At 41.0% G+C, this 27,078-nt stretch overlaps 1 protein-coding gene across 5 annotated transcripts; it reads right to left on the bottom strand.

The window, feature by feature from the left end:
* Positions 1–1,218: 1,218 nt before the first annotated feature.
* On the bottom strand, positions 1,219–25,408 carry morc2 (MORC family CW-type zinc finger 2). Of its 5 annotated transcripts, none has more exons than XM_084056210.1 (28): positions 25,390–25,408; positions 19,590–19,733; positions 16,872–16,925; positions 16,714–16,748; positions 16,538–16,606; positions 16,272–16,362; positions 16,064–16,172; positions 15,028–15,187; positions 14,815–14,926; positions 14,544–14,669; positions 14,355–14,434; positions 14,156–14,238; positions 13,196–13,281; positions 12,921–13,061; positions 11,949–12,103; positions 11,472–11,600; positions 11,266–11,371; positions 7,543–7,675; positions 7,376–7,459; positions 5,790–6,029; positions 5,066–5,296; positions 4,424–4,528; positions 4,016–4,064; positions 3,747–3,885; positions 3,223–3,390; positions 2,976–3,069; positions 2,588–2,776; positions 1,219–2,280 (listed from the first exon to the last, which is right to left on the bottom strand). In XM_084056210.1, exons 2-28 carry the CDS (start codon positions 19,655–19,657, stop codon positions 2,212–2,214), a joined length of 3,105 nt encoding a protein of 1,034 aa, XP_083912336.1. In that variant the 5' UTR covers positions 19,658–19,733; positions 25,390–25,408; the 3' UTR covers positions 1,219–2,211. The 5 variants fall into 5 exon arrangements, with proteins under 5 accessions (XP_083912336.1, XP_083912334.1, XP_083912335.1 ...); XM_084056208.1 differs by lacking the exon at positions 25,390–25,408 and adding an exon at positions 20,330–20,403; XM_084056209.1 differs by lacking the exon at positions 25,390–25,408 and adding an exon at positions 20,220–20,392.
* Between the last annotated feature and the right edge of the window lie 1,670 nt (positions 25,409–27,078).

Raw genomic sequence — 27,078 nt, 5'->3', positions numbered from 1 at the left:
AAAGTAAATGTAGTCCCCGAAACCTACAGATGTTTAAGGATTTAGCGGAAAGTAAACTTTTTAGGACAGGGTTGAAAAAAACTTTTAAATCGCTTATTTAGTCAGCCTGTGCCATGTTTTCCCATTCAACCCAGAAGAACCCCCTACGGCAGGTGCCAGTACTGCTCCAGGATCGGCTACAATGGGAAAACATGGCACAGGCTGACTAAATAAGCATTCAAACGTTTTTTTTTCAACCTCGTCCTAAAAAGTTTACTTTCCGCTAAATCCTCAAACATCTGTAGGTTTCGGGGACTACCTTTACTTTTTGGATACGATGTGGCGAAAAAGGTGATCCGCAGGCGCAGACCGTTTGGACGAACTCTACCGCTGCCGGTAGCCGCTACAGTGGGACCTCATCTCGGAGCTATAAAGGGTCGAGAGAAACCATGATAGAAACCAAGTCAACACTTGTGTTAATGCTTCGGAGCACTAGACTAGAGGCGTAAAACATGCTAAACAAAACCCACTTCACCTTCTCTTTTCTTTTGAGGTACAAAGTATTGCTGTAGTTGTGCCAAAGTTTTGTAGTAATGTGATCTCTGGACAATAAATCCAGCCTTGTGATCACAAAATGTGTGTCAAAGTTCATATCGCGGTGTTCAATGGCGTTCTTTCCAAAAAAGCACACCAATGGCAACATTTGACATGGTAATTAATTTATTTGGGCTATTGCTGCCACATATACTGACAATAACTTTTGAACGGTTATTCTTTGCACAATTACGAAACGTTTCACATTGTACAATTGGGAATTAATATGTAATTGGCAGCTTTAAGACAACTGTTCATTAATCAACTACAAATCAATGTTATTGATAAGTGAAGTTGCTAGTTACGTAGTTAGTAACACGAAAGAATGTTGGGACAAATGCAATAACTTGCCTTTCTTATCGATGGCTCTGTTTCCCCTTCTCCTGACAGCTAAGAGCTGGCCTTCAAAATAAGAGACCCATTATTGCGCTTTATAATTTATTTCTTTGGAACCTCTTTTTGGAACTGGGAGTAGTTGATTTTTATTCATTTCGAGGTAGTTGGTTTTGGAAACACCACTGGAGTTTGTTTATTAGAGGATTAGAATTACTGCAACACATACAACACAAAATTACAACTTTGGTAAACTTTGTAGGGGATTATTACAATCCCCAAAACTATGAATAAAAAGTATGTTAGCCTGGATACTTTAGAGTGGTTATTGTACTCGTTTTATTGTTCCATGTAAAGCGTGTCAAAAATACAGTAGAACATCCCGTAACTATTTAAAAATCTGCTCGATCATTGTACTGTATAATTATGAACAGAGAGCTTGAACATAAATGAAACATAATTGAACATAAGTGAAAACAGTTTTGCCACAAACTTTTGTTTTTTTCTTCTTTCAGATCAAAATAAACATAAATCACATTACAACTGGAAGGAGGGATTTATGGGAAATAACCATACTGATAAAACGCAGTAAGGAGTTTTGACTTGTGGGTGTCTCACCCACACACACAACTTGGGTGTACTCTGTAGAACCAGGATACGGAAGGTAAGAAGCAACACTAATAGGCGTTTTGCCTTAGCACAAACTGAAAAGACGTATGTTGAATACAGGCTAAACTGGAGAAACCCAACCGGTGAAGTTGAATGCATCTGGAATTATTGATTTGTGTGCCTGGTAAATTCTCTTAATCCAAATCACAGATAAGAACAAAGAATAAAAATAATCATCCCAACATTTGAAATCAACAGAAACAGTATTAACATAAGGAACAGTTTAAGTCACCCATCGATTGGGATTGTAGAGTTTAACACATTAACATACAGAAGTGAGTATATAAAAAGACTAAAAAGGAGACAAAGGGTTCTGACCAAAAGGCTTGTTTCAATCGGACCAATGCAGGACTTTCCCGAACTCAAGAGAGCATGCTGGTGCTAACTAAAACACTGAAACCAAAAGCTCAAGATAAGGTTCTGATGAAACTAGAGGGACAGTCACACAATGAAGACATCCTCAGATGTGCTTAGGGGCCTTTCATGTCCCTCCAGCTCAGATGCATGAAAGAATATCCAGTCTTTAGAGAATTATCAAGCCCCAGGTGCAACCGTTAGTCCAGTCCGTTGACTTGGTCCATTTATGTGCATATGTGGGCCTCTTCTTCCCTTTCAATCTGTTCTCTTCCGTCCTTTTTACTCGCCTTTGGTAAGAAGGTCCTCTATGTAGGCATCTAGTTCATCATCCGTGTTTATGTCAATGTCCTAAAAGTATCAGATTGGCATATTAGTTTGTGTGTGTTTAAGTGAGAAGACTTAAAAATATACAGTAACTGTATTCAGTGTTGTTATAATGGCAGTGAAGCACAAGATTATGTCTGATGGAAAGACACTTAACTACAGTATCACAAAAGTGTGGTTTAAAATAACCAGTACTTTGCATACTTGAAAAAGACCGAAAGGGTCGAAACGTCGTATCAGCTGTTTGTTTGAAATAAAACCTGGAGCATCAAAGTGAGTTGCGAGCCACATCTTTGTCTCATTAAAATAACCAGTAAGCATTTGTTTTTACCTCCTGTACTTTCTGCAGAAGTGCTACAATATTGGTTCGTAATTTCTGTAGCTTTTCATCTGCCTCCTTCAGTTTGATCTCAGCATTGCTGCTTTTCTCCTCCACAGCTTTGGCCTTGGCGTCAGCTCTGCCCTGGTAGGAGTTACACAACGACTGGAGACCCAGCTCATACTGCTTGAAATACTCTTTCTAAAGACGGAAAAGTCACACAAATACACCATGAGACACAATATCAGAACTATTATGGCACTGTGAAGCATGCTGGCCATGATCTATTTAACACATAGTAGAGGTATACAGGTTTTAAAAACTCTGAAATGAAATGACGACCATGTTAGAGCAAATTCTGAGTTGAGGGTCAAACCCCAAAATCAGAGATCTGACTCACCAATGGAAAGGCCACCAGCTCCTCTGCTGTCATACTGTTGACATCATCCTTTGGGATCCGAAAATCAGGAGGAAAAAAATAGCGCAGCAGGTTTCTGGTGAACACACACAAATCACACAGATTACTAAATGAAAAATCACCCACTTTCTAAAAACAATGTACCATTTCTACATGACAAGCCTTGTATTTAGAATCTTGTTACAATAATTTAGGGGCTTAGTGTAGCCAGGGACAGATGTCAGCTTACCTGATCATGGTGACCAGGCTGCCAGTCACCTCTCGACTAGTTCCTGGTTGGGTGGTGTCAGGCTCCATGGGTGCTGGCCCCTTCTCTGTCTCCTGCTGTGTGTCCGGGGTCTGAGAGTTTGGAGACGGAGGTCGCATCAACCGCACGTCATCACTGCCCTTGAACACCCTTTACAAATAACACAATTCAAATGGACAATAAAAAACATGTAGCACGATAAACTGAAGCTGTATTAATGTCCCAGTAGGTTCTTTTAAGAAACAATTTGTTTTTTACAAGCCAGACCTGGCCAAGATGGCATCAACATTGAAGGGATTTTCTAAATAAAACATTCAAATAGTCAGAGTAATTAGAAAATTGCATTTAAAAAAAAGGAAGGGGTCAGCCAGAAAAGGTCCATTTAATAGCACATAATATGGCATTCCAAACAAAAGGTTTTCGTCCATCCTCAATGTATATGCGAAAGCAGCCTAATCAATACAAACAACTGTGCACAAACACCAGGACTCTCAAAAGGAGCTTACCAGCGGTCTTTGGGTGTATTTCTGGGAACATAGTCAAATTTCACTTTCCAACGAACATTGTGCTTGTTGGCCTCCACAGCAATCACTTTGCCCGTGAACCATTCCTTAGTCACACGCACCTCAACCAGCAAACCTTTATCTAGAGTAGAAGGGGGGGAAAATCCACATAGTTCCTTCTCATAGCATTTTGAATGTTTTCAAAGTTTGCAGCTATGTATAACCTTGATTCTTCTAGTAAAGTAGTGGAGACCCTCGTCTCTCTGCCTTACCATTCTTAGCATCCTTTTCTGGATCCTCCGCTGGAGACTTTTCAGATGCCTACAGACAAAAACAATTATCAACACTGCCATTACAAGTACAGAATATATCAATTTCCATGGTGAGGAGGAGAAAGTGAAAACGAGAAATAGAAATGATTCCTGTCAAAATGCAATAAAAAAAAAGGCGGTAGGCCTAGTTGGACTGGAGTAGTAAGGTGTGAATGACATGCTCCATAGAAAGTAGCTTATTAGAGAAGAAAATAGATACTTTTACTCAAAGAGAGGATAGCTGGAAGAGACTGGCAGCACATCTAGAACAGATGACAGAGAAAAGCCCTTAAAAACTTGAGAACGACACGGCTCCACTTGAGAGTGGGTTAGTTGACGGACCGGGTGGGGAGTGGGGGTATATTCTACCTTGGCCAGTGAGGCAGCTTTGGGCACAGGGGAGGGCGGTATGAGAGGTTGCCGTGTTGTTGTAGTGCCTACACCCTTCTTCTCTGGCTGAGGGGGTGTGGCCACCTGCAATGTCAACATCACAAAGGGGCTCTGAATGGAGTTGTCGTTTCCTTTCTAAGGAAACCCCTTTTAATTGAAGTGTACTCATCTCGTCATCCAAGGGAAGCAATTATATTGATATCAATTATATTGAGGCCTTCTAGATTTCTGAAAGCCCACACCACTACACAGCACACACCCAGTTCGCCTTAACTCATCATATCAAACTGCAATTTGTATACTCTGTCCATTGACTGCCTATGTGCAAGACAGAAGACAGAATTGTTACAGCTCTGATTGATACTTCCCAGAAAATTCCAGTAACCGTCAATCTGAACCTAAATTAGAACAATCACTCTCACAGGACAATGTCTATCGAATGCATTTCTAGTGTGATGGATGGTGCAGTGGTTAAAATCTGTGCCTCTGTAACAACTTGAACCCCTTGCTGACCTACAGTAGGACTGGATCCCCAACTCATTACAGCTTGTCAGCGTTCCTATCCGACATGTGATGAAATGGACGACACAATCTCCATTTTGAACTTTTGTTTGTGTGTACCTCTGCAATCTTGCCACGTTTGAGAGGTGGTGTTTTCCCCCGGGTACTAGCTGCTGCAGCCATCTTGGATTTCTTTGATTGCGGTTCTTCCTCTTCACTCTCTTCTTCACTCTCGTCCTCCTCCTCCTCTTCATCCTCTTCTTCTTCCTCCTCCTCACTGTCCTCCTCTTCTATTATTCTCTTGCGTTGGCTTGCAGGTGTTTTGTTGGCAGGTGGAGCTTTGGGTGGGGTCTGTCGTAGGACAGTGGACATCACAAATACAGAACCATACATCACTGACACAGGACAGCATTGTTGTAAAATTGTAAGATGGCATGGGTAACCCTTTTCTTGTTTTATAATGAAATGTACATTATTATATTATAATGTACAATAATAAAATTAGGGGGGATAGCGCCCTCTAGCGGCAGTGGTGTCAGACTAGGGGATCCATAATAAAGTAAAGTAAAATAAAGGACACCTCCAAAAGTACTACATGTATAACTCAAATTATCTGTAAATCTGTTTCTAATGCAGCCTACATAGACGGTTTCTGGTTGTAAACAATAACAAAACTTCAACTATCAGAGAAACGGCTGTTAGTTATCTAGTTATAGACAGTTCAGGAAGTTCATATCTCTTCCAGCAACGGTAGCCTCTTGACACGATAACTATTCTCAGCTCCAACATAATGTGAGACACTGAGGAACCACAGTGGGATGCGTCCCTCAAAACTACAACTTACCCGTGAGCTGCGTACGGGTAGGGGTGTTTTAGCAGGAGCTTTGGAGGCAGACTTGACTGGAGGAGGAGAAGCCTTTGCTGCTGCTCTGAGTCTGGACAGGTCAACTTTTGGAGCAGGAGAGGACCCCGCGGGTGTCCGTGTGGAGCGCTGAGGAGTGCCACGCGTCGGAGGGGCAACGGGGGCATTTTTCAGGTGAGCTGGGAGAGGCGGAGAGCGGGGACGTGTTGAGGACCTGGTGGCCTTGGGGGACAAAGCCAGGGAAAGAAACACGCATGAAATAACAGAATTGGAGTTTGCATAAAAGACTTCTACGCCGTTTTTTCCAACATCTATGTTTATGTTGGGGATAGGAGGTTTAAACGATAAAACAAAATGGAATTCACTATCCGTATAGGGCTAATTAACCAATATTTTTTATTAACTCCTATAAACAAATGACTAAAATATTGTAACTCATACAAGACTAGAAGTGTTATACGCTCATTCTGTTTTTCAAAGTGACCATCGTCAGTTCTCAGACTGGATTTAACAATTAATTAAGTTCTACAAGCTTGTCATTCTAATGTTAGACATGCACTGCTTTGAGGTGCTCCACTGGAAGTGACACCTTGTTAACTTTATCCTGTTGGATTTGGCCGATGTATGTATCAAATATCCTATGTTACTGGCCGGTACAAAATCTATAATATTAATGTCAAAACAAGGGGAAACAACCAGTTTGTATTCCATCTATAACCCGATAAGTTTGAATGCCTTGTCTTTCAAAATAAACAAAAGGCTTTGCCCTAAACCCATAGCTGATAAAGTGACATCTAGCAAAGAAAGATGACTGTTTCACTTTATTTGGACACCGTTATCCTTGTCATATGTCTGTAATGAGACGGTACGACGGTTTCATTCACTGCATTCAATTACTGCTGTATTTTCTGTTTATCTAACAGCTGGAGAGCCGGGGAGACCCCTGTTACTGAACAGACAGTCAAACACTCTATACAATGATTACAATCAGAATAAAGAGCTTTAACGTTTGACAATGTTATGGACCCAATTTCAACCCGTCTTCATATAATTGGTCCTCACTAATGCTCAAAATTGCTCATGCACTTAAGTTGTCCTTTAAGTGCAGAACAAAATCATGGAGGTAGGAGAACAGTGCATAGAGTCACATATAGTTGAGCAGATCAGAGCAGAGCATGAGAAACAAAGGAGACTTAAGATCATTTGGTTTAGTTTGTGGCCGACTGATCCTGTGATATTTGATTGTCTAGGTTTTTCTGGTAGACATCGACTTGATGTGGGTGGAGAGGGTTTGCAAAGTACTACAAAACATACACCTAGCAAATTAGCTGACTTGACTGAAAGCAGAGGAAATAAGACATGTTCTGGCGTGGCGTTCCCGTGCAATCTGTGGCTACGGATAGCAAATTTGCCATGATTGGCCAACTTTTTAGGGGTATACATAGATACACATGAATACATGCATGCATACAGGGGACATTCATACCAATGCTGTTTTACACAGCTGGCCCCTTCAGCGGTAAACCGTAAAAAGTGAATGAGAGAAGTTGGTAAAGGGTGCTTGGTACCTGTGAAGAACTCTCAGATGGCCTCATGCTGACCTCCAGTGGTAGCTTCCTCACATCTGCAGCAGATTTGATACTGCTGGTTTTCTAAGAGGAGGATAAATCTTCTTTACATTTTCATGTACACAAATGGAGAATGAGAAGGTTTGTTTGATTATAAATGGAGATACCTGCAAGGCCTCGAGTTTCTCTTGCTGCTGTTTGATTTTGTCTGTCAGTTCTTTTTGTTTGGATTCAGTTGAGGGCTTGTCTTTCCTGAGAACTCCACATGGCAGGTTCGGTTTCTGTTCTGAAGCATCACACCTGAAACACAACATACTCCTGATGTAGTCACATGGGAACACATATCACTACAGTACAGGGTTTCCAACATACTCGTACATGGACTGTAAAGTAAAATGTGAACTGAAATAAATGCTTTCAAAATTTTGCACAGGCAATGAATAACCTGTCCCACTCCCACGTCCATAAACATCTCATAGTCTTCCCATATAATGAGAACCTCTCCGACCACTATTTAATAACTTTTGATTTTACATTAATTGATTACTCACCATTGGACAAAAATGTATTTGGTAGAAATATATCTGATAGTGCTGTGGGCAAATTTAAGGAAGCAATACCATCAGCCATCAACTCAGTATATTCCAATACAATTGAAGATCTTTATACCTATAGCCCCTCTCAGGTCGACCACTTTGTTGATAATGTCACACGCTCCCTTCAGACAACGCTTGACTCTGTTGCTCCTTTAAGAAAGAGGGTAATAAAGCAACAGAGGCTAGCCCCATGGTATAACTCTGGAACTAAAAATCTCAAGCGAACGTCACGTAAGCTTGAAAGGATATGGCGTTCAACCAAACAGAAAGAATCCTGTATAGCCTGGCAGAACAGCCTTAAAATATATAGGAAGGCTCTCTGCAATGCCAGAGCCACCTATTATTCCTCTCTAATAGAGGAAAACAAAAACAACCATAGGTTCCTTTTTGACACTCTAGCCAAATTGACAAAAAGTCATGACTCTACTGATCCGCGTATTCCTATATCCCTTAACAGCAATGATTTCATGAATTTTTTCAATGGTAAAATCAATACTATCAGAGATAGTATTGATAACCTACTACTCTCAGCCCCTACCGGACCGCCCTCCGACGTAATATCCTCAGAAGTGACTGTACGACACAGTGTATATTTTCTCCCCGGTCGAGCTCTCCGAATTCACTTTAATGATCACATCTTCCAAACCAACGACCTGTCTCTTGGATCCAGTCCCAACTAAATTGCTTAAAGAGGCCCTGACCCCGGTTGGTGCACCCCTACTCGATATGATCAATATGTCTCTGGTGACGGGCTACGTGCCACAGTCCTTTAAGGTAGCTGTCATCAAACCCCTCCTCAAGAAGCCTACTCTCGACTCAGGCATTTTGGCTAACTATAGACCTATATCGAACCTCCCATTTCTCTCTAAAATCCTTGAGAAAGCAGTCGCCAAGCAGTTATGTGATTTTTTACATAACAACAAGCTATTTGAAGCTTTTCAGTCAGGATTCAGAGCACACCATAGCACTGAGACGGCATTGGTGAAGGTCACAAATGACCTCCTGATTGCATCCGATAATAACCTTCTCTCTGTACTGGTTCTGTTGGACCTCAGTGCTGCATTTGATACTATTGATCACCATATTTTGTTGCAGAGACTTGAGCATCTGGTTGGCATTAAGGGTGCTGCATTGAACTGGTTTGAGTCCTATCTGTCTGACAGATTTCAATTTGTAAACGTTAACGATACACCTTCACTACGCGAAAAGGTTAAATACGGAGTCCCACAAGGCTCTGTACTTGGACCAATACTATTCACTCTATATATGCTCCCCTTAGGTGAGATAATTAGGAAACACTCTATAAATTTCAATTGCTATGCAGATGATACACAATTATATCTATCAATGAAGCCAGATGAAACAGATCAACTGGCTAAACTTCAAGCATGTCTTATAGACATCAAGAGTTGGATGACCCGTAATTACCTACTCCTCAACTCGGACAAAACTGAAGTTATTGTACTCGGCCCTAAGCACCTCAGAGATAAATTAATCGATGAGAATTTTACCCTAGATGGTATTACCTTGACCTCCAGGGCCACTGTAAAGAATCTGGGAGTCACGTTTGACCAAGACATGTCCTTTCAGTCCCACATAAAACAAATTTCAAGAAATGCCTTTTTTCACCTGCGTAATATTGCAAAAGTTAGGCACATTCTGTCCCAAAATGATGCAGAAAAACTTGTCCACGCATTTGTTACTTCTAGGCTGGACTATTGCAACGCCTTACTATCAGGCTGCCCAAGTAAGTCCCTAAATAGCCTGCAGCTTGTCCAGAATGCCGCTGCGCGCATACTGACAGGAACCAGAAGAAGAGATCATATCACTCCTTCATTGGCCTCTTTGCACTGGCTCCCGGTTAAATACAGAATAGAGTTTAAAGTTCTCCTCCTCACATACAAGGCTCTCAATGGACAGGCACCAGTATATCTCAAAGAACTCATCGAGCCCCGTAAACCAGCCAGAACACCACTGCGTCCACAGTATGAAAAAATGCTTACGGTTCCAGTAAACCCCCAAAAAACTAGAACAGGAGGTAGAGCATTTAAGTTTCAAGCACCTCAGCTGTGGAACCTTCTCCCAGTCTCAGTCCGTAAAGCAGACACACTCTGTATATTTAAAACTAGACTAAAAACCTTTCTCTATGATAAAGCCTATAGCCGAAGTGTATAGACTCAGTCCCCCTATAGTCATCCTCTCTCCCCCACCTTCCCCTTTCTCCTCTCTCCCCTCGTCCTCTCTCTTCCCGTCCTCCTTTTGGTTGTGTGGGTTTGTGTCCCATTGGTACAATCGTAATTAACCCTGTACGGATTCACGCTCTAGTAAGGCCTGCCACTAATTCTACAACCGGGGACTCGTTCCCCGGAGTTTCTTCTACCACCCACGTCGCAGGTCCATGGACTATTACTATGGACCCCCAGCTGCGGCTCAAGACTGTGACTGCGGACCGGGCCTGGGCCTCTCCATGGAGTCTATGGACTGTTACTACGGACCCCCAGCTGCGGCTCAAGACTGTGACTGCGGACCGGACCGGGCCTCTCTCCATGGAGCACGACCTGGACACGACCGTGGACTTCTACTACACTACACTATACCGCATATTATATTATCTTAAACATTTTTATATTATTCCATTATATACTGCATACACACTATTGCTGTACTATATTATACTATCATATGCTAGTATCTTACACTATTATATTTGCTATTATTGTTATTGTTACTGCTTGCACTGTATCTCTTTCTGTCTCTCCTCTGTCTCTCCCTTTCTCTCTCTCTTCTTTCCCCCAACACGGTCGAGGCAGAAGGCCCCCGCCCTAGAGCCTAGGGTCTGCCTGACGTTTCTTCCTGTTGAATTAAGAGGGAGTTTTTCGTTGCCACTGTCGCAAAATTGCTTGCTCAGGGTGGGATGTTGGGTCTCTTCTCTACATGTAAAGTGTCTTGAGACAACTTGTTGTGATTTGACACTTTAATAAAATTGAATTGAATTGAATTAAACTTGACTTGGCACACAGTCAAAAAGTACAGCTGTTTTGCCATATTGGGCTGGTGTGTGCATGAAACGAGCGCAACGCGCGTCAATTTCACTGGATCGTGCCTGCTTGCCACTCTGCCGTTCAGATCCGCGCCTCCCAACTTGTCGCTGGCCTCTGAATTACTAGGCGCATCAAATCGATCCCCATCTGAAAGGGCCTTAATGACACAATCTCTTGCCGGCCTCCCACTTGCCAGTTGTGTTCATTGGAGCACCCAGCCATACCACCGGGTACCCAAGACTCTGCTGCGTACCTGTCCTGGGTGCCGTCAGGATTCATCAGACACACCCAGCTGTCAGGGTAGCGTTTGTCCACGGCATCCATCTGGAACGGTAACGTTCTCCACTTTAAACACTTATCTATGGAGAGAAGGAGGAAGCAATGTGTCGGTGTTACAAGTGTGTCACTCTCGGCTGTGTGCTTATACAGTACGTATTGCGTGCTTTGTGTGTAACTCACCACACTGTATGGTAATGGGTATCTCCATGGCACGACGTCTCTTGTATCTCTGTTCTGGCGAGGGAGGTGCTGACCAGCTGGCAGATAGGTAGCCAAACTCATCCCAGAACTTCACTATGCCCTTCTGAGCTGCATAATAAACAAAAATGTCAATCAATACTGGATACAGGGTGCTTGTGGTATTTTACCCCGATGAGCAGAGCAGGCTGATTTAAGTACAACTAACCAACTAGCTACAACTCTGACTTTGTCATCTCCTCAATGTATCAATGTATCAACCCCTGATCTAGTAAAAGTAGTAGTAGTATTTGTCATCACAAAATACATTATAAACAGTATACAATATAAATAAATGTAATATACAATAAGTATAAACAATAATAAACAGAATAAACAAAGTATACAGTCCATGTATTTATTACAGAAAAGGCACAGGCAGAAGCAACATTATATATCCATGTCATGTTATTAACTCACCAATGTTACTATCCTTCCAGTACTGAGCGAGATGCTCTCCCATGGATTTCAGAAGATGCCGATACTCCTTGGCATCTGCAAAGTCTTGTTTGTTGTGAGTCGGTTCAAGTACTAGATATGGGACATCTACTACTCCCACTACGCCTCCGCAGGCCCTGGAAAACACAAATGACAAAATCAGTTCACACTCACCTAACTAGCTAGGCTGACTACCTGTGAGTGTATCACTCAACAAAAATACAAAATTTCCAAGCAAACAAATGTGATGCATCAAAAGTCGAGAAATGTAATACCATGGGTGAAAAGCACTTTACATTTTGGGCATAAGAAATTAAATTCAATAATAATGTAGAGGTTGTCTCTGTCTTTTTCATGACTGAAAACAGTATTTTTAGCTGTCTTGTTAGTCTTCAAAGCAAAACTTTACATTGCTACCAGTGTAGGTTTGCAATTTCTTTGAGGATCCCTCATGAAAAAATCTGCCCAGCTCCACATCTAAGCCTCAGTCATCTCCAGGTGTGTCTACGGAAACACCCTCCTTGCTGGTCTGCCAGCATGTATGTATGTAAATCGACGCTCATTAGCACAGAATACAGATACCCTTAATTTTACATAAGGTCAAAACATCTATTATTTATGAGGTACCAGGAATGCCAGGCACAGACCACATCCAGTCTATTTAAATCACCTGAATAGATCGACTCATTGAAGTTATTCATTATTTGAGTACCAACAATCTGGAGTCAGGCAGACTCTACTGTATTATTAAATGCTTACTGATGTCCTCTGAAAACGTTGTGACAACAGTCATGCGTCTCCTTTTTTAAGACCAATTTAAAACTTTATTTTGTAATAACTTTTAAATAATGTAATAGTCCCACGGACACCCTGGTATTGAAACCATGTGAAATATTCTGATTCCAATTGAAAGATTACAATTTGTGACAACCCTATTGTGTGCGTTTTACTCACATGCCTCCCTCCAGCTGGGGGCCTGTTTTCTCGTACATCTTGATGAGGCGAGAGCAATTGTACACAAACATCCCATCAAGCTCCCTCTGGTCAATGTTCACCCCGAATATGAAACTCAGCTCTTTGGGCTCCTTTAACGCTCTGAGGAGGAAGAAGAAAGGAAGGAATGAGACCGAGGGAATAAAGAAACATTTGGGTTGTCCAGCCACTATTCAGTTTTCCGAGCACCTGGCAGCGGAGTTTTAATGGAACAATATGCCAACTGTGAGTCTTACTTCTGTTTGGTTTCATGGATCTTCTTCTTCATGTCAGCATCTCGCCGAAGCATCATCGCAGCGTCCTGTGCCTTCCTCATGAGCGCCTAGAGATGGGTAGGGAAAGGAAGAGACAGAGACCAGTGATTGGAGATGTAGCATAATGCCTCTTGCATGTTACATTAATACATGATTTGAGATTTAAATGAGTATTACCATTTCTAATTGTAAATTCCATATAGAATCTAATTTGACCTTATATTTAATCATTAACTAGGCTGCCGCAGCACAGTATCCAAGGTAACGGTGCAGCTATAAACGGGCAAGTATATCCCAGGTGAAAGACTGTTAAATGAAAACCTGTAAATATCCATTCTGAGAGAGACAGTAACTATCCAGGGTGATAATCTATGTGTACTGATCCATCTGTATCAGTGGTGTCTTTCTTAAATTCTGGTCAAGGTTACTGACTGTTGGCCCTATAACAGTTAAAGGTTATTGACATTTGTACAGAAATCATTCATTAGTATTATGTTTACTTTGATCTAGAAGTGCTTGTAAGGAATAAACAAATCCTCACTGAATCGACAACAGAACGGTCTGTCTCTCTTCATTGGAGACAACTAGCTTACTGTGCACCGTTGGTCCAACACCATCATCAAAACAACGCAGAGGCTGACATCACTATCAGCGATATAAAAGAGATTCAATGGGTCAATGATAGTCAAGTATATTATTGACCCAGGTTACAGAGGTATGTTTTCATTTTAAGTCCAAGTTACAAAGTCTTTGAGGTTAGAGATTGGCTTAAAGCATCTGGTGAAACTGATGTTGGTATTAGTTTTTTTCTTTTTGATGAGCCATTATTAGAAGCTGCTTCACCATTTGGCATTGAAGCAAACTTTGTAACAGTAGACCCATTTATGATTGACAGCGGTGCAAGCAAAAATAATTGCAGTGGAATTCTCTTTAGATGCTTACCCGTGACTCTTTTGATAGATCATCCCCTAATTTAGCATCCAAAGCCACTCTTTTACTCTCTGCCTCACGAGCCTTCTCCTCCGCTGAAACAAACACACATAAAATCATTAAAGTCAGTGACTTAAATGAACGCAAAGACAGAATGACACCGCTTAAATGAATACAAACAGCCAATGAATATGAGGTTAAATGGACTCACAGATCTTGGCAAGGTGATCGGCCTTCTTCACTTCTTGCTCGGCACGAGTTTTGAAACGAGTCGAGGTGTACTTATAAACCCTAATGACAAACATCATGGAGCGTGTAAGAAACATCTGCATTTTGGGATACAATCATTTTAGACAGAATGCTGTATATTATTATATGCATTTTTCTCTGCACACTTTACCTAGGTTTATAAAGACAACAGGACAATCTCTTGGTTCGGACTTTGTGGCTCTGGATGAAGATTCTCATGCGTGGGTCAATGTACAACACAGCTGCATAAGCTCGGAACGACCGCCTCTCTGGCTTCCTGTGAGATACAAACATCATCATCGCACATTTTTGGATGCTCAACAGTAAAGCTAACCAAATAAAAAAATACATTTTGGTGATGGTCTCTTGATCTACAGTATTACGTTTAAGACGTAATTTGAGGCTCACAAAGTAGTACTTACACGCCTTCTGCAGGTGTCCCTGCCATCACAATATCCTGGTGATCTGTCTCTACATCCAACTCAGGCTCCCCATTGTCCATCAGCTTCAGATTGAAGATGATAACCAGAGTACCTTTACACACATTTTAAAAAATTAAGAAAAAAAGATCAAGACAATTCACAACCATCAGATGAATGAGTACAGTACACACACATGCACATAAAAACACTTACCGCTGCTACTTTCAATTTTTTTGAATTGGTCCATCAGTTGCTGTTTAGATTTAAATGGAGAGTATTTGAAAATGAGCTCCGTCTCAATTGCATACTTCTCAGGGTCAGAGGTAAGCGGCTCCTGTGTCTTCAGGTCCCAGGTGGGGAGGGGCACAATCACCTGAATATGGAGAAGAACCAGACAATATTAGAACACAATGCCATCATTCCTGTAATACAAAGCACCTGCCTCGACCTCAGAGATAATGTCAGAGTAAAAGATCCATTAGGTGATTTGTTTTGTTCAAATAAGTGTTAAATAGGTCTTTATTCTATTGCTAAAGAGTGTTTGTTCAGTAACAGGGGTCTCTGTGTCTCTCCAGCTCTTTAGTAAACAGACAATGCATTTTCAGGTTGGGATAACAATTCTATCCAATCTGGAGAGAACCCATGCAGGATAAACTAGTGAAATTGGAAGTGATGACGCAAAGTAGTGAGCAAACAAAATTGGAACGCTGTAAGATTTAAGCTGATAAATGGGTACCCTCTCCTGATTGGCTGAAATTGGCAACCCACCGTCTTGAAATTGTATTTTCGATTTATTAAAGAGCTGGAGAGACTGGAGACCCCTGTTATTGAATAAATACTCAATGATTACCATCACAATATAGAGCAATATAGAGACAAGCAGCAAAGGTTCACCGGATTCGGGAATCGCTGTCAGGCTGCATCATGGTGGCTATATATGGTATGTAGCCATTTGGCCACCAGCGCCCCAAAAATATTGAGCTTTAACTTTTTAACAAAAAATGTTTTGTTTTAACCAAATAATATCACTCACTCTACCTACAAGACTGTATGGATTACATTTTCATTGTGTTCTGGGACAAATCTAAGTTATTACATTATTAATTGTACCAAGCTGAAATCCCGTTCTGAACATATGATCACTACCCTTGGAGAATTTGAACAAACTTGGGGAACTAATGTGGAAGTCTGTTGTGCCCCATCAATATCATACTCAAATCACAACAAGGCCGCTACATTCAACTCTGACCTCATCCAGTCCCTCTTCTTCATGGAACGTCCTTGATAGAAAAAGGCAAGTCAGGGTGTTGTCCTTTTTAGTGAAGAGGATAAAGTCCTTCCCAATACGCATGGACCCCCTGTGGATACACGTACACATAACATACGCGTTTCAGTCATTTCTGAAAATTGTCTAATGTAAGTACATCCAATCAGTGCCAGAATCAGATGGTACTTACGATTTTAATCCATTTCCGTATTGGCCAATGTGAGTGGATTCCGGGGTCCGCTTACTGGACTTTCCAAACTGAATCACATGGGTTGCCTCATCTAATTAAGGCAACAAAAAACAATCTGTATCAGTATCTTTCCAAAACACCAAGTCACTCAAGCAAGTTGGAAAGAAATGATCATGAAACATCTATTAACTGATCATAAACTTGGATTGTTTAATTGTATAGAAGTATAGTAATAATAGTATCATGGTGTCAAGTGCGGCACTCACTGGGATCCATTCCGATGCCATCATCAAGAAAACATAACATGTAGCCGCCTCGCAGTTCAGGTCTCTTTTCTGTCATCCAAACAGGAAAAGTCAGGGAAATGCGGTTAGGAGGATACGACACTAATATGTAGTACTACAGTGTGTAACTGTGCATGTCGCGTGTGACTGATGTGTACCTGTGTAGAGGTCTATTCGTGTGGCACTAGCATCTCTGTGGGGAAAAACAACAACTAATTAACAGACTGATATAAGAATGGTCTCTGGTATTATCAAGGCTTTTCCCAGGCACACTGTGTCAACAATCTTTGTCCCCATCTATAATCATTACAGGTACCTGGAGTTATCCACAAGTTCTGCCAAGGCTCCAAACAGGAACTCATGTGTTGTCCTGAAAACAGAGAGCTTATCAGTTCCTTGAAAATGTAAATGTCTGAGCGCACAGTGCAGATAAAAACTGTAATAGAAAATATTGTCAGTGATGTGTTGTGATGCGTTTCTGTGAGTGTATGTTCGTTGTAGAAGATCATGCGTGGCAATGTAAAGGGCATAAAATATTTTCAAATAGAAACTTAAAAAAAAAAAGCCAAATGACTTGTTTTGCTTCTAATTGGTTCAGCCAACACATAATGGTGTCTAGACTAGAGGGTCATTAACTACTGCCATTGGCTTAATGGATTTGGGGTTATTCTGTACATGCTTGCCTTCCTTTTGGCTACATGAGAACATATGGAGAATGGATGATGTTACTTCTGAGTATAAAGATTTGTAGTGGATGAATTTGATGCTCTCTTACAGACTTTTTCGTAGCCCCGTACTAGTCTAATGGGGTTAGATTATTGAACCCAGAGCTTGAAATCTACTGTGCTTCTGAAAGAGTTGAATGCTAAGCATTGTACGTGCAAGTAGAAATACACTTCCTACATCTCACATATTCTCAACAGTCAGGGACCCTGACAGGTAGTCAGAAAAAAATGAATTAAGAAAAGAAAGTCTACTCTTGCCCCATAGCTGTTACAAGGTCAGGAAATGACTGTTTTAAGTTTGAAGATGCCAGAATACATATCAATGGGTAATTTAAGAACTGGAACTTGCGAAAGACAACTATATTATATATACACAACTATATTACAATAAAAGTTAAATAAAGATTTTTTTTATCTGTGTTGCAATAAAAGTTAATAAATAAAGGTTTATGTGGTATATACTGCTAGAACTGTGTAATCAAATGTTACAGGTGTAAAGAGAAATGATTGTGTAATAATTTTGTGCAGGCTACATCCTTGACGTTTGCACATAGAAGACATTTAGTTCATTATTTAAAAAGTTTAAAAAGAAAGTTTTATCTGGAGACGGGCAGTAACGTCATACTCTCTTTCAAACAGAGATAAACAGGAGCTTTTTCATAGAACAGAAGCTTATTGTGTCTTTTTGATACCGGGAGAAACGGTGTATTGTAAAAAGAAACACCTGCCAGGCTAGTATCATTCACTCTAAAAACATGGATAAAGGCAAGCTTCAGCTGGGGGTAGATTCTTTATTTGGATATTCTATCCTATATGTGGGACAGTCAGATATTGTATATTATTTACAAATTAATTTGACGGGCCAAATATCGGGACAGTTCTGGCCCATGGCCGCCTGTTGCCTACTAATGCATTAGTGTATGCAATTTGTATATTCATTTTATTTGATTTTAATATCCTGTTTGTGTGTAGCGTTTTTTTTAGTTTTTTTTTTAGAGTAGAGACAGGAAACTTAGGACGGGGGGTGGGTCATGCAACACAAGACTCCTGCCGGACTTGAAAAGGAGACATTTCAGATTCAGGAAGGTTAAACCCAATCATACAAAACTTGCTACATGACTCATGTATATGCATCTCGTCTGAAAATAATTTAAGAATCTCAAGGTTCACGGTTGTGCAATATTGTTACATCTTTGTACAGGTACCTAAGAGTGAAACGTATTTTTGTTCTGTTCCCTGTATTAACAGATATAGATCATCATCAGGTGCCAGTCGTCATTGCCCGTGGGCCGTGGCTATCCAACCGAGGGCCAGCAATGCAGTCATGTTGGTTATCGCGTGCTACAACGATTAAGTCCTGGATGATAATTTGCTTATCACATATTCCTTGCCTTATTTAGTCACAAACACAATGAGAAAGTAGCATTTGGTCAATGGTGCAACCAAAGCAGCCATGTATTACATGCCGAGTTCCTTCCACTGTAAGGCGGCTCAGTGACTGCTCAGCGTATGCACTGATTGGTTAACTTGGCTAGTGGCTACTCTCTTATCAGATGTCAGTTATCACCCTCACTGTCCACTCCCCTCACTCAATAAGATAAATAAAAGCTATAGATATAATTAGGAATACAATACAGTTAAGTTATAGTACAATTGAAGAACGAAAAAAGTTATTTCTTGTAAACAATGAATAACAGTTTCATGTACTAAACGTTGATGGCACCCCTGGAAATAACGTTGTCTGTGTGGATGAGCCAGTGTTTTACTGTCTGTAACTGTTTCAGGATTTAGGGAGCTTGTATTTTGAGTTGTAGTTGTAATAAAAAAAGGGTTGGTTTGTTGTGTGCATGTGTGAGAGAGAAAGAGAGAGAGAATGAATGAGAGACTGAGGAACAATGGGTGTGTACAGTACATGTGCAAAGTTGCAGACTGATGCAGTGCATCATTGACTGTCAATAATGGGAAATGTAATATTAGCTTTTGTGTCCTGCACTATCCCCACCCCAGGGGGGAAACATTCCTCGAATAATGGTATATAAAATAGATTTTTAAAGACTAAATGGCAAGACCAATATCGTCTAAACTCTAAACCTTGGAGCCACACAAGAACATTTGAGTTGGAAGTTGGTTTTAGCAGGATAATGGGGTGTTTATGTCAAATCGATTCAGGTATAATAGTCAGTATATTTTGGGTCATAAGTCCATAGACATTGTATTCCTACATAAACTTAGCAATGGATCAAGACTATCATAGATATAGAATACATCTATGATAGTCTTGATCCAAGGCTGACATAAACTGTACTTACGAGTTGGTGTGCAGGTATTCAAAAGTCAGCTGAGCCCTGTTAAGGGTACTGTAGTTTGAGTAGGCCATTGTTCGTAACTTCCTGCTTTCCTGGTTTTGTGTCTTCTCTTAGTCCATCATGAAGCCCTTTTCCATTTCTTAACCCCTGGAGAATCAGAGCCGTCGGTGGTGTGGGGAGACAAAGCAACAGCACAACCGGGAAACACTTTTAACTCTGAGACAGTCCACCATGAATCATTTTCAGAGAAGTCAAAACAACACCCCACTCCCACCCACCGTCCCTCCAAATTCTTGCCACTCACTCACGTGGTTAGGCCTGCCGTAAGGTCAACATTTATTTATGTTTGCACCAGATTGAGGGCTCATTTTGCCAGTTTATTACACACTGCCATTGTTCGCGCTTTCAAGCGAGACACAAGTTCTTGCCACGCAACGTGGCGGGGAGGAACTAATGTCTCAACTTGTTAGCATAAACAGCCTAAACGTTCATCTGCCAGCCTGGACTGCTATATTCCTATGCAACTTAGTGAGCTTGCTAGCTAACGTTAGCGTCTGTATGCCAACGTAATGTTAGCTAGCTTGCTAGCTAAAGACTGAATAAGAACGTGTAGCTATCTAAATGAACATTCACCAACTTTGCAATCCAGTAGAAGTGGAAACCGACTTCATCGAGTGTTACACGTTGGCGCATACGTCCTTTCGATGAAGAATAAAGTAATTGGCGCTTTATATTTCCTTTACCTAATACCGGATACATACAGCAGCAATCCGCCACAGGCCGCGAAGAAGACAGTCCGCCCCTCGTTCCAGAGTCGCTCCGCTGTGAGCCAGGCTTTGCTGCTAAGGTAGTCTACATCCCATAGGTCGGTGGGAACCTCGTGCATTGATTGGCTGGTTGGTTGCCATGCAACGGCTAGCAAAGGTCTTTGGTTTGCACATCCGGTCTAGAGAGGATGCGGAAATCGTCTTTGTATGTGGGTGTAGGAGTAGGCGGGCTCTAGACCGGATAGCACTGTAGTCGAATGGAATGGAAAACACTAACTACGGTACTGCTGCTGACTGAAATCTTGGTGGAGCGAGGTTAGATCTCTGCTGAGGCATGTTATCCAATTTTGAAGCAACTACAATTACATAAATTACTTGCCTAGATGATATGGTCTTAGGTCTTTTAAGAGGTTGTCGTTAGCCAACATACGCTGTCGCTGGCTGGTCCACCGTCCACAATCCCACCATCCTCCCAGGCTATAGGAATTAGAAACCAGCCCACCTCAATTCTTGCCATTGATTGGGGAGATGGGTGAAACTTCGTCTACGTCCAAAGAAGTCTACATAAGTTGGTCAGATTTCTTTTAAGCAGTCTAGAGTCTAGTACCTCGAAAGTTGTCTTTTCATGCCGCAGTCTAAACAAAAGTCTGGTGACTTCTAGAAATACCATAGGTAGGCCTATGGATCAATCTAAGCACCATTTAAGGAGAATATCTATTGTTTCTAATAATAGGCCCCAGTGGTCTGGGGGTCAGGAGTGTTCCCCTTCATCAGCAAACTGGATTCTGCAGTCAGTGAGTGAAGATAGCTCTTATACTAGTTCTGGGGCAGGGTAAGTGGACCAGTTACTCAAACTTGTGAATTGTTCTTGTGTACTAATTGAACATACTCAGGTATGGAATTAAATAAAAACACACATGGAAGCAAAATACTGATTCATAAAATAAAATTAAACTTTAATCTTTCTGTTAAGATGGCTACATAATAATGCTACTCCCAGAGTAGGAAACACAACAGTCTTGGATTAATGAGTGCAATTAAAGCGATGTGATAATCAAATGTAATATATTATACAGTTATATTACTGCACACTAATATATAAATATTAGATTTAAAACACCAATGCATGCTTTGCCAGTTGAGGAGTTGGAACAATTTTGCCATGGTCTTTTCAGAAAACAATATGTTTCCTGCCTGACTCACCCCCTCATACATAGCTTGTCATAATCTTTTTTAGATTATTATTTTTTTCTTCCCCAAAGTGTGAATCCTTCTTCTCTCCTTCTGCAACTTGATTTCTTCAAGATGTAGTGAGCTAATCATGTTCATGAGTCTATCAGAGGTTCCTGCAATTCAAGAGTGGCAACCAGGTTAGGGGTTGTACTTGGTACATAGCATGCTGGCACCACCAGGACTGCCAGTCAACTTCATTGTAGCCTCTAGTCTACAATGACAATAAAGGAATTATGATTCTTATTTCTATGCCTGGCTGAGATGTCTGGATGATGTGTGGAATAGCTTTTCTATAAAAAAGGAGGGGGAAAAGTTGCACGCTCCAGCTCCATATGCAGTCATTTTAATTGATGTTTTTTCGGCCCTTGGCCCTTCTTCAGAATCAACAACCAAAAGGGAAGTGATTAAGTGATTAGCAGACAAAATTGGAATACTATAAGATTTAAGCTGATAAATGGGTAGGGCTTACTACCTCCTGATTGGATGAATTTTGTGACCCACCTGAAAATGTATTGTGATTACAAAAGAAAGCTGAATCACAGATTTCCCACTTTCAGCGCCCACCGACGGCCTCTAGTGTCCCTATTTACATGCCAGCGGTACCCCAATGAATCGGTAACCGGAATGGTTACCAGAACAACCTAGTCGGACCCTTGTTTTTGATCGCGGAACACTCTGCACCTCTTAAATTCATACATACTAGCGAGGCAGAGGATTATTTTAGGGTTAGGGGAGAATTAAAGAACACATGCTTGATTTAGTTGAATTGGCACAATGGTTGGAAATTATGTCAAGTGTAAAGATTTGTGGGTCCGACTTTTCTGAGGTCCCTGGATTTGACTGGGTCCGACTAGGTTGTTGTACCGACCGTTAAATCCCACGACAGAATATTGAAATAAACACAGCATCATATTTATGCTCAGGAGTGAGAATGTTATAACAGAGTAGTTACTGGTGCACACAGTGCATGTCGTTTCTAACTGGTATGACTCATGGCTATTGTGTTAAGTGTCGCTTATGTTTGTTCTTTCCTGCCTGGACCAGTAGATGCCAAACCTTTCATGCACACTGCCAGTATACCAAGGAAGACACTCTCCAAATAATAATAAGTATTTTATATTTTTATATTATATATTGTTTGTGTATTACCATGCACCTTGACACACACATCAAATCAGTAACCCGTACAAGTTTCTTCCACCTTAGAAAATTGCAAAGGTTAGTGCAATTGTCTCATACCCTGAGTAGATGATCATCCATGCCTTTGTCTCCTCACACTTGCAATTCACTTTTCACCTGCCTCAGTAAAACAACCATGGACCACCTCCAACTAATTAAAAATGCTGCTGCCAGATTGTTAACCAGGTCCAGTAGAAGGTGACACATCACCCCAGTGCTGGCCTCTTTGCACTGGCTTCCTGTTAATTTCAGGCTCTAGTTTAAGGTCCTGGTGCTCACTTATAGAGCTCTGCATGGTCAGGTCCCGGAATACTTAACGGAACTGACCTTCTTCCACGTTATGAGCCCAGTGTAATGGAAATTCAATTTATATTCCTGCTTAAAGGTAGGGTAAGTGATTTGCTTTGGTTAAAATAAGTGGTAAATAGCTCTATATTCTGATAGTACACATTGCTATAGAGTGTTTGTTCAGTATTAGGAGTCTCCTTGTCTCTCCACCTCTTAATTAAACAGAAAATGCATTTTCGTTTCAGTTTCAGTTTCATTTCCAATTTTATCCAACCAGGACAGAGAACTCAATCAGGATACAGATTAGACAAGTGAAATTGGAAGTGATGACACTAAGAAATGAGCAGAGAAAATTGGAACTGGAACACTATACAAATGAAGCTAAAACTACTAGAACTAGGAGTACTATATCCTGATTGGCTGAGATTTTGACACCTACCGAAAAATGTATTTTCTGTTTATTAAAGAGCTGGAGAGACAGGGAGACATCTGTTACTGAAAAAACACTCTATAGCAATGATTACTGTCAGAATATAGTATTTTAACCTTTTAACAAAATACTTTTTGTTTTAGCCAAAACATATCACTTACCCTACCTTTAATTATTTATTTACTATTATTGATTTATAATTCATTCAGTATTCATCCTATTTGAGTATTACTTATATACTTACTTTTGTCTGAATGGAGTGTCCTAGCAGGAAACGTAAACAAGGAAGATAAGATAATCTGCATTAGTGTTTACTGGGAAAGGAGAACTGCTTAGCCAAAATACTGCATCAGGGTCATCTGATTACATTTGTATCCTTGGGGTTAACCGTTCCTGGATGCAGGTTTTACCAACCTTGAGTTCGGTGTCAGTCTCCCGTTGGGCGCTGTCCAATTGAAATGTCTATTCTCATTTCAATCCATTATTCTCTTTCATATCATCTTTTCGTTACATTATTGTCATCTTTTGTATCAAATAAATCTACTAAAGACATTTAGTTGCAATTCTTCATTCTTTCACAGAGGAAATATTTAATTTCCATAACACCCAGCAGGGCCCTAAGGTCTGTTGAACAGGGTCTGTGGTCATAGAAATTCCCCACACTTAACAAAAAACAAAGGTGACAAAGCATTTCAGACTGTAGCTCCTAAACTTTGGAACGCTCTTCCACAGGTCTTGAGAGCTGCAGCATCTGTGGACATTTTTAAGAACCTTAAAACGCTACTTTTTGAACAAGCGTTTGCTGATGTTACATGATTTTATTTCCATGCTTGTGTTGTTGTCCTGCTTGAGATGAAATGTACAGCCTTTTTCTGCTTTAATCCCTGATTTTGTTTTTAATCTCACTGTATGTAAAGCACTTTGTGAGATCTCTCTGTGAGAAGTGCTATATAAATAAAATGTTAAAAGTACTTACTTACCCCCCACCCACTTGGTACAAGGTAGCCATGGATCACAAGACAAAGATGGTCATCTGTCATGACCGTCATGGACCGTAATCTTCAAAATAGTGTTTGCACTTTTTCCCCTTTTTGGTCCAAAAAACATATAGATCTATATTTTCTCATAGTTATAATGTATCAGAGTGCAATACACCTCCCAACCGATAGGGTCATGTAGTTGAAAGCATATTGAGAAAATACGGAGAAAATGGCCACCGATCAGATTAAAATGCTGTTTTATTGGACCATCCGTAATATACGGGAACTTCTGAGGGGCCGTACATAATTGTAACATCCGTGGCCACGGGGTAATCTTTTATGTAGATGTACGGACCAAACAGGGAGAAAGTGCAAACACTATTTTGAAGATCATCCTTGACTGTCATATAATATATGACAGTCATGTATCAGGGCTAGGTACATGGCAGTGCTCACTGCTCGACATCATGTCAGTTTTTAGCCAGCTGTCCAATAACAAAGTGGACGAGGGACACGACAAACACTTCCAAGTTGCAGATCTGGTCTAGAGTGGATATAGAAACGATCTGCATGGGTGAGTTCATGTTGTGTGTGTGCAACTGGATATAGAGTAGGTGGGCTGTAGTAGACCGGATCTGAGCAGAATAAATAGAATTGCTTGCTTCAGGCTTTTGTGGGGTTTGTCCCACCCCTCCTCCACTGTTATTGGTTGGCTGGGTAATAAGTGACATTGAACAATGCATTGTGGCATGTACAGTACCATTTCTTTACCATACCAGTTAGAAACAACATACACTCTGTCCACCAGTGACTACTTGCTCTGCATTGCAGAACTGACCAGATTTGGTGGCATTCAAGATTAGACTGCATTATTTGACCATAATGCACAAATACAATAAACCATATGAAATAGAATTAACTATTACCCTTTGCAGATCCAGTCCATTCCCATTGTAGCGGTGAGATGATGAGTGTGTCAGGATAGCCGATAAACAGAGCATTAGACATATCCCTAGCAGGCACACACTGACTTCCACCAGATGTCGCCCTGCCACACTTTGTTCATCCTACAGCAGAAAAATAAGAAATGTGTGAGTGTTTTTTTTAAGAGGATGGCAGCAGCACAGCATAATAATACATTTTGTACCCATGTCCACATCTACCTTTGTTAACATGACTGTAAGTGTGGGGTCATGCTTCCACTGTAAACTGTAGCAGGTGCGCGAAGTCGTAGGTGACTTCTTGTAAGATTCCACTTGGACAGTGGAAATCATTTTTTCATTGACTGGACATTCTGGAGGAAGTCTTCACAGAAGTACAAATTTGCACAAACACAGACAAAATCGGAAACAATCAGGCTTACACATGCAGAATACACAGAGGTTACAACAGAGTCATGCTTTCAACTTTGTCTGCATAATGCATATGCAAACTCACGGGGTTGAGGGTAGAATGTGTGTAGGAGCACTTATGGTAAGGCAGGTATAAGTATCATTTCCATCTGGCTGGGATGTAGAGGACAGATGTAGAGTCACGTTCACAGTTTCATTGCCTGCATGGGGAACAAATCATACTTTAACTGTGGACTATATAAACCTGTATTTAATTTCCCTAACCAACAAAACTATCACAGCACCACATACCACAGCAATACTAACCTTTAAACCCCAGCTGACTGGCCACAAGGGTGCTGTGTAGTCCCAGGTCTTTCAGAGACTGTCCGGTTGAACTGAATGTCACAGCCACTGGAACCTTCAGATGCAGTTGAGTAACAGGCAGAGGCTTCATTGCAGTGCTAAGTGATGACATTCCAGCTGTCCCGTGCTCCGTCAGAGGAGAGGTGCTTGGAGAGACCAGGTCATCTGCTGAGCTGAGATTGGATGTTACACACAGCTGAACCTGGGATAAGGAAGACAAGATGTGGTTCCAGTCCTAACAGGAGAGGAGACAACAGATGATGTATTAGACATAATCTCACCATGACACATACAAACTAACACACACTCCTATATCAACACAGTAATAATATAACAGACCATTTGCATTCAAGTGTTCACCTTTGTAAGCATAAACATCTTTAAACTTAAATATGACCATGCCACAGATGTGACTCACATCTGTGGCATGGTCATATTGCCCTTCCATTTTTCTTTGCTCACATCATGCCAAGAAAAGAGTGGTCTGGTTCGATCTAGATAACTGTCAGTGTTCCAAATATTTATCAGTCTCATACATCTAACATTTCTCCGGAAATGTGGGCAGAAGTTTCTGCAGTACCAACCTGTGCAATGTCTGGGTTAGGCAGGGTGTGTGTTTGGCCATATACACTGAAGCCGATGAAAGCGAGAGCCAGACTCAACAGACAAATAAAGAAGGTAACTACTGGAGGGTTCTGGGTTACAAAGTCTTTCAGGGTAGTTACTGGCTGCCAGGACCCCATCACCAACCTCCAGATGCAATTGGGATGTGCGTGACCTGTAATAGCACAGCATAGTACAGCAAAGAAAGAGAAATCACTTAAGCATCGTTTACTTTCGTTTACTACGAGACGGTTGGTCACAACGACCACAACTTTCCACAGCAACGATTGTCGTGCTTTGGAAAAGTTCAACAGT

Source organism: Gymnoscopelus microlampas (genome assembly GCF_963454915.1).
Source record: "Gymnoscopelus microlampas genome assembly, chromosome: 4".
In the NCBI taxonomy this organism is placed as follows: domain Eukaryota; kingdom Metazoa; phylum Chordata; class Actinopteri; order Myctophiformes; family Myctophidae; genus Gymnoscopelus; species Gymnoscopelus microlampas.
The sequence above is the reverse complement of the archived record's forward strand: the minus strand, read 5'-3'. Positions and strand labels throughout refer to the sequence as shown.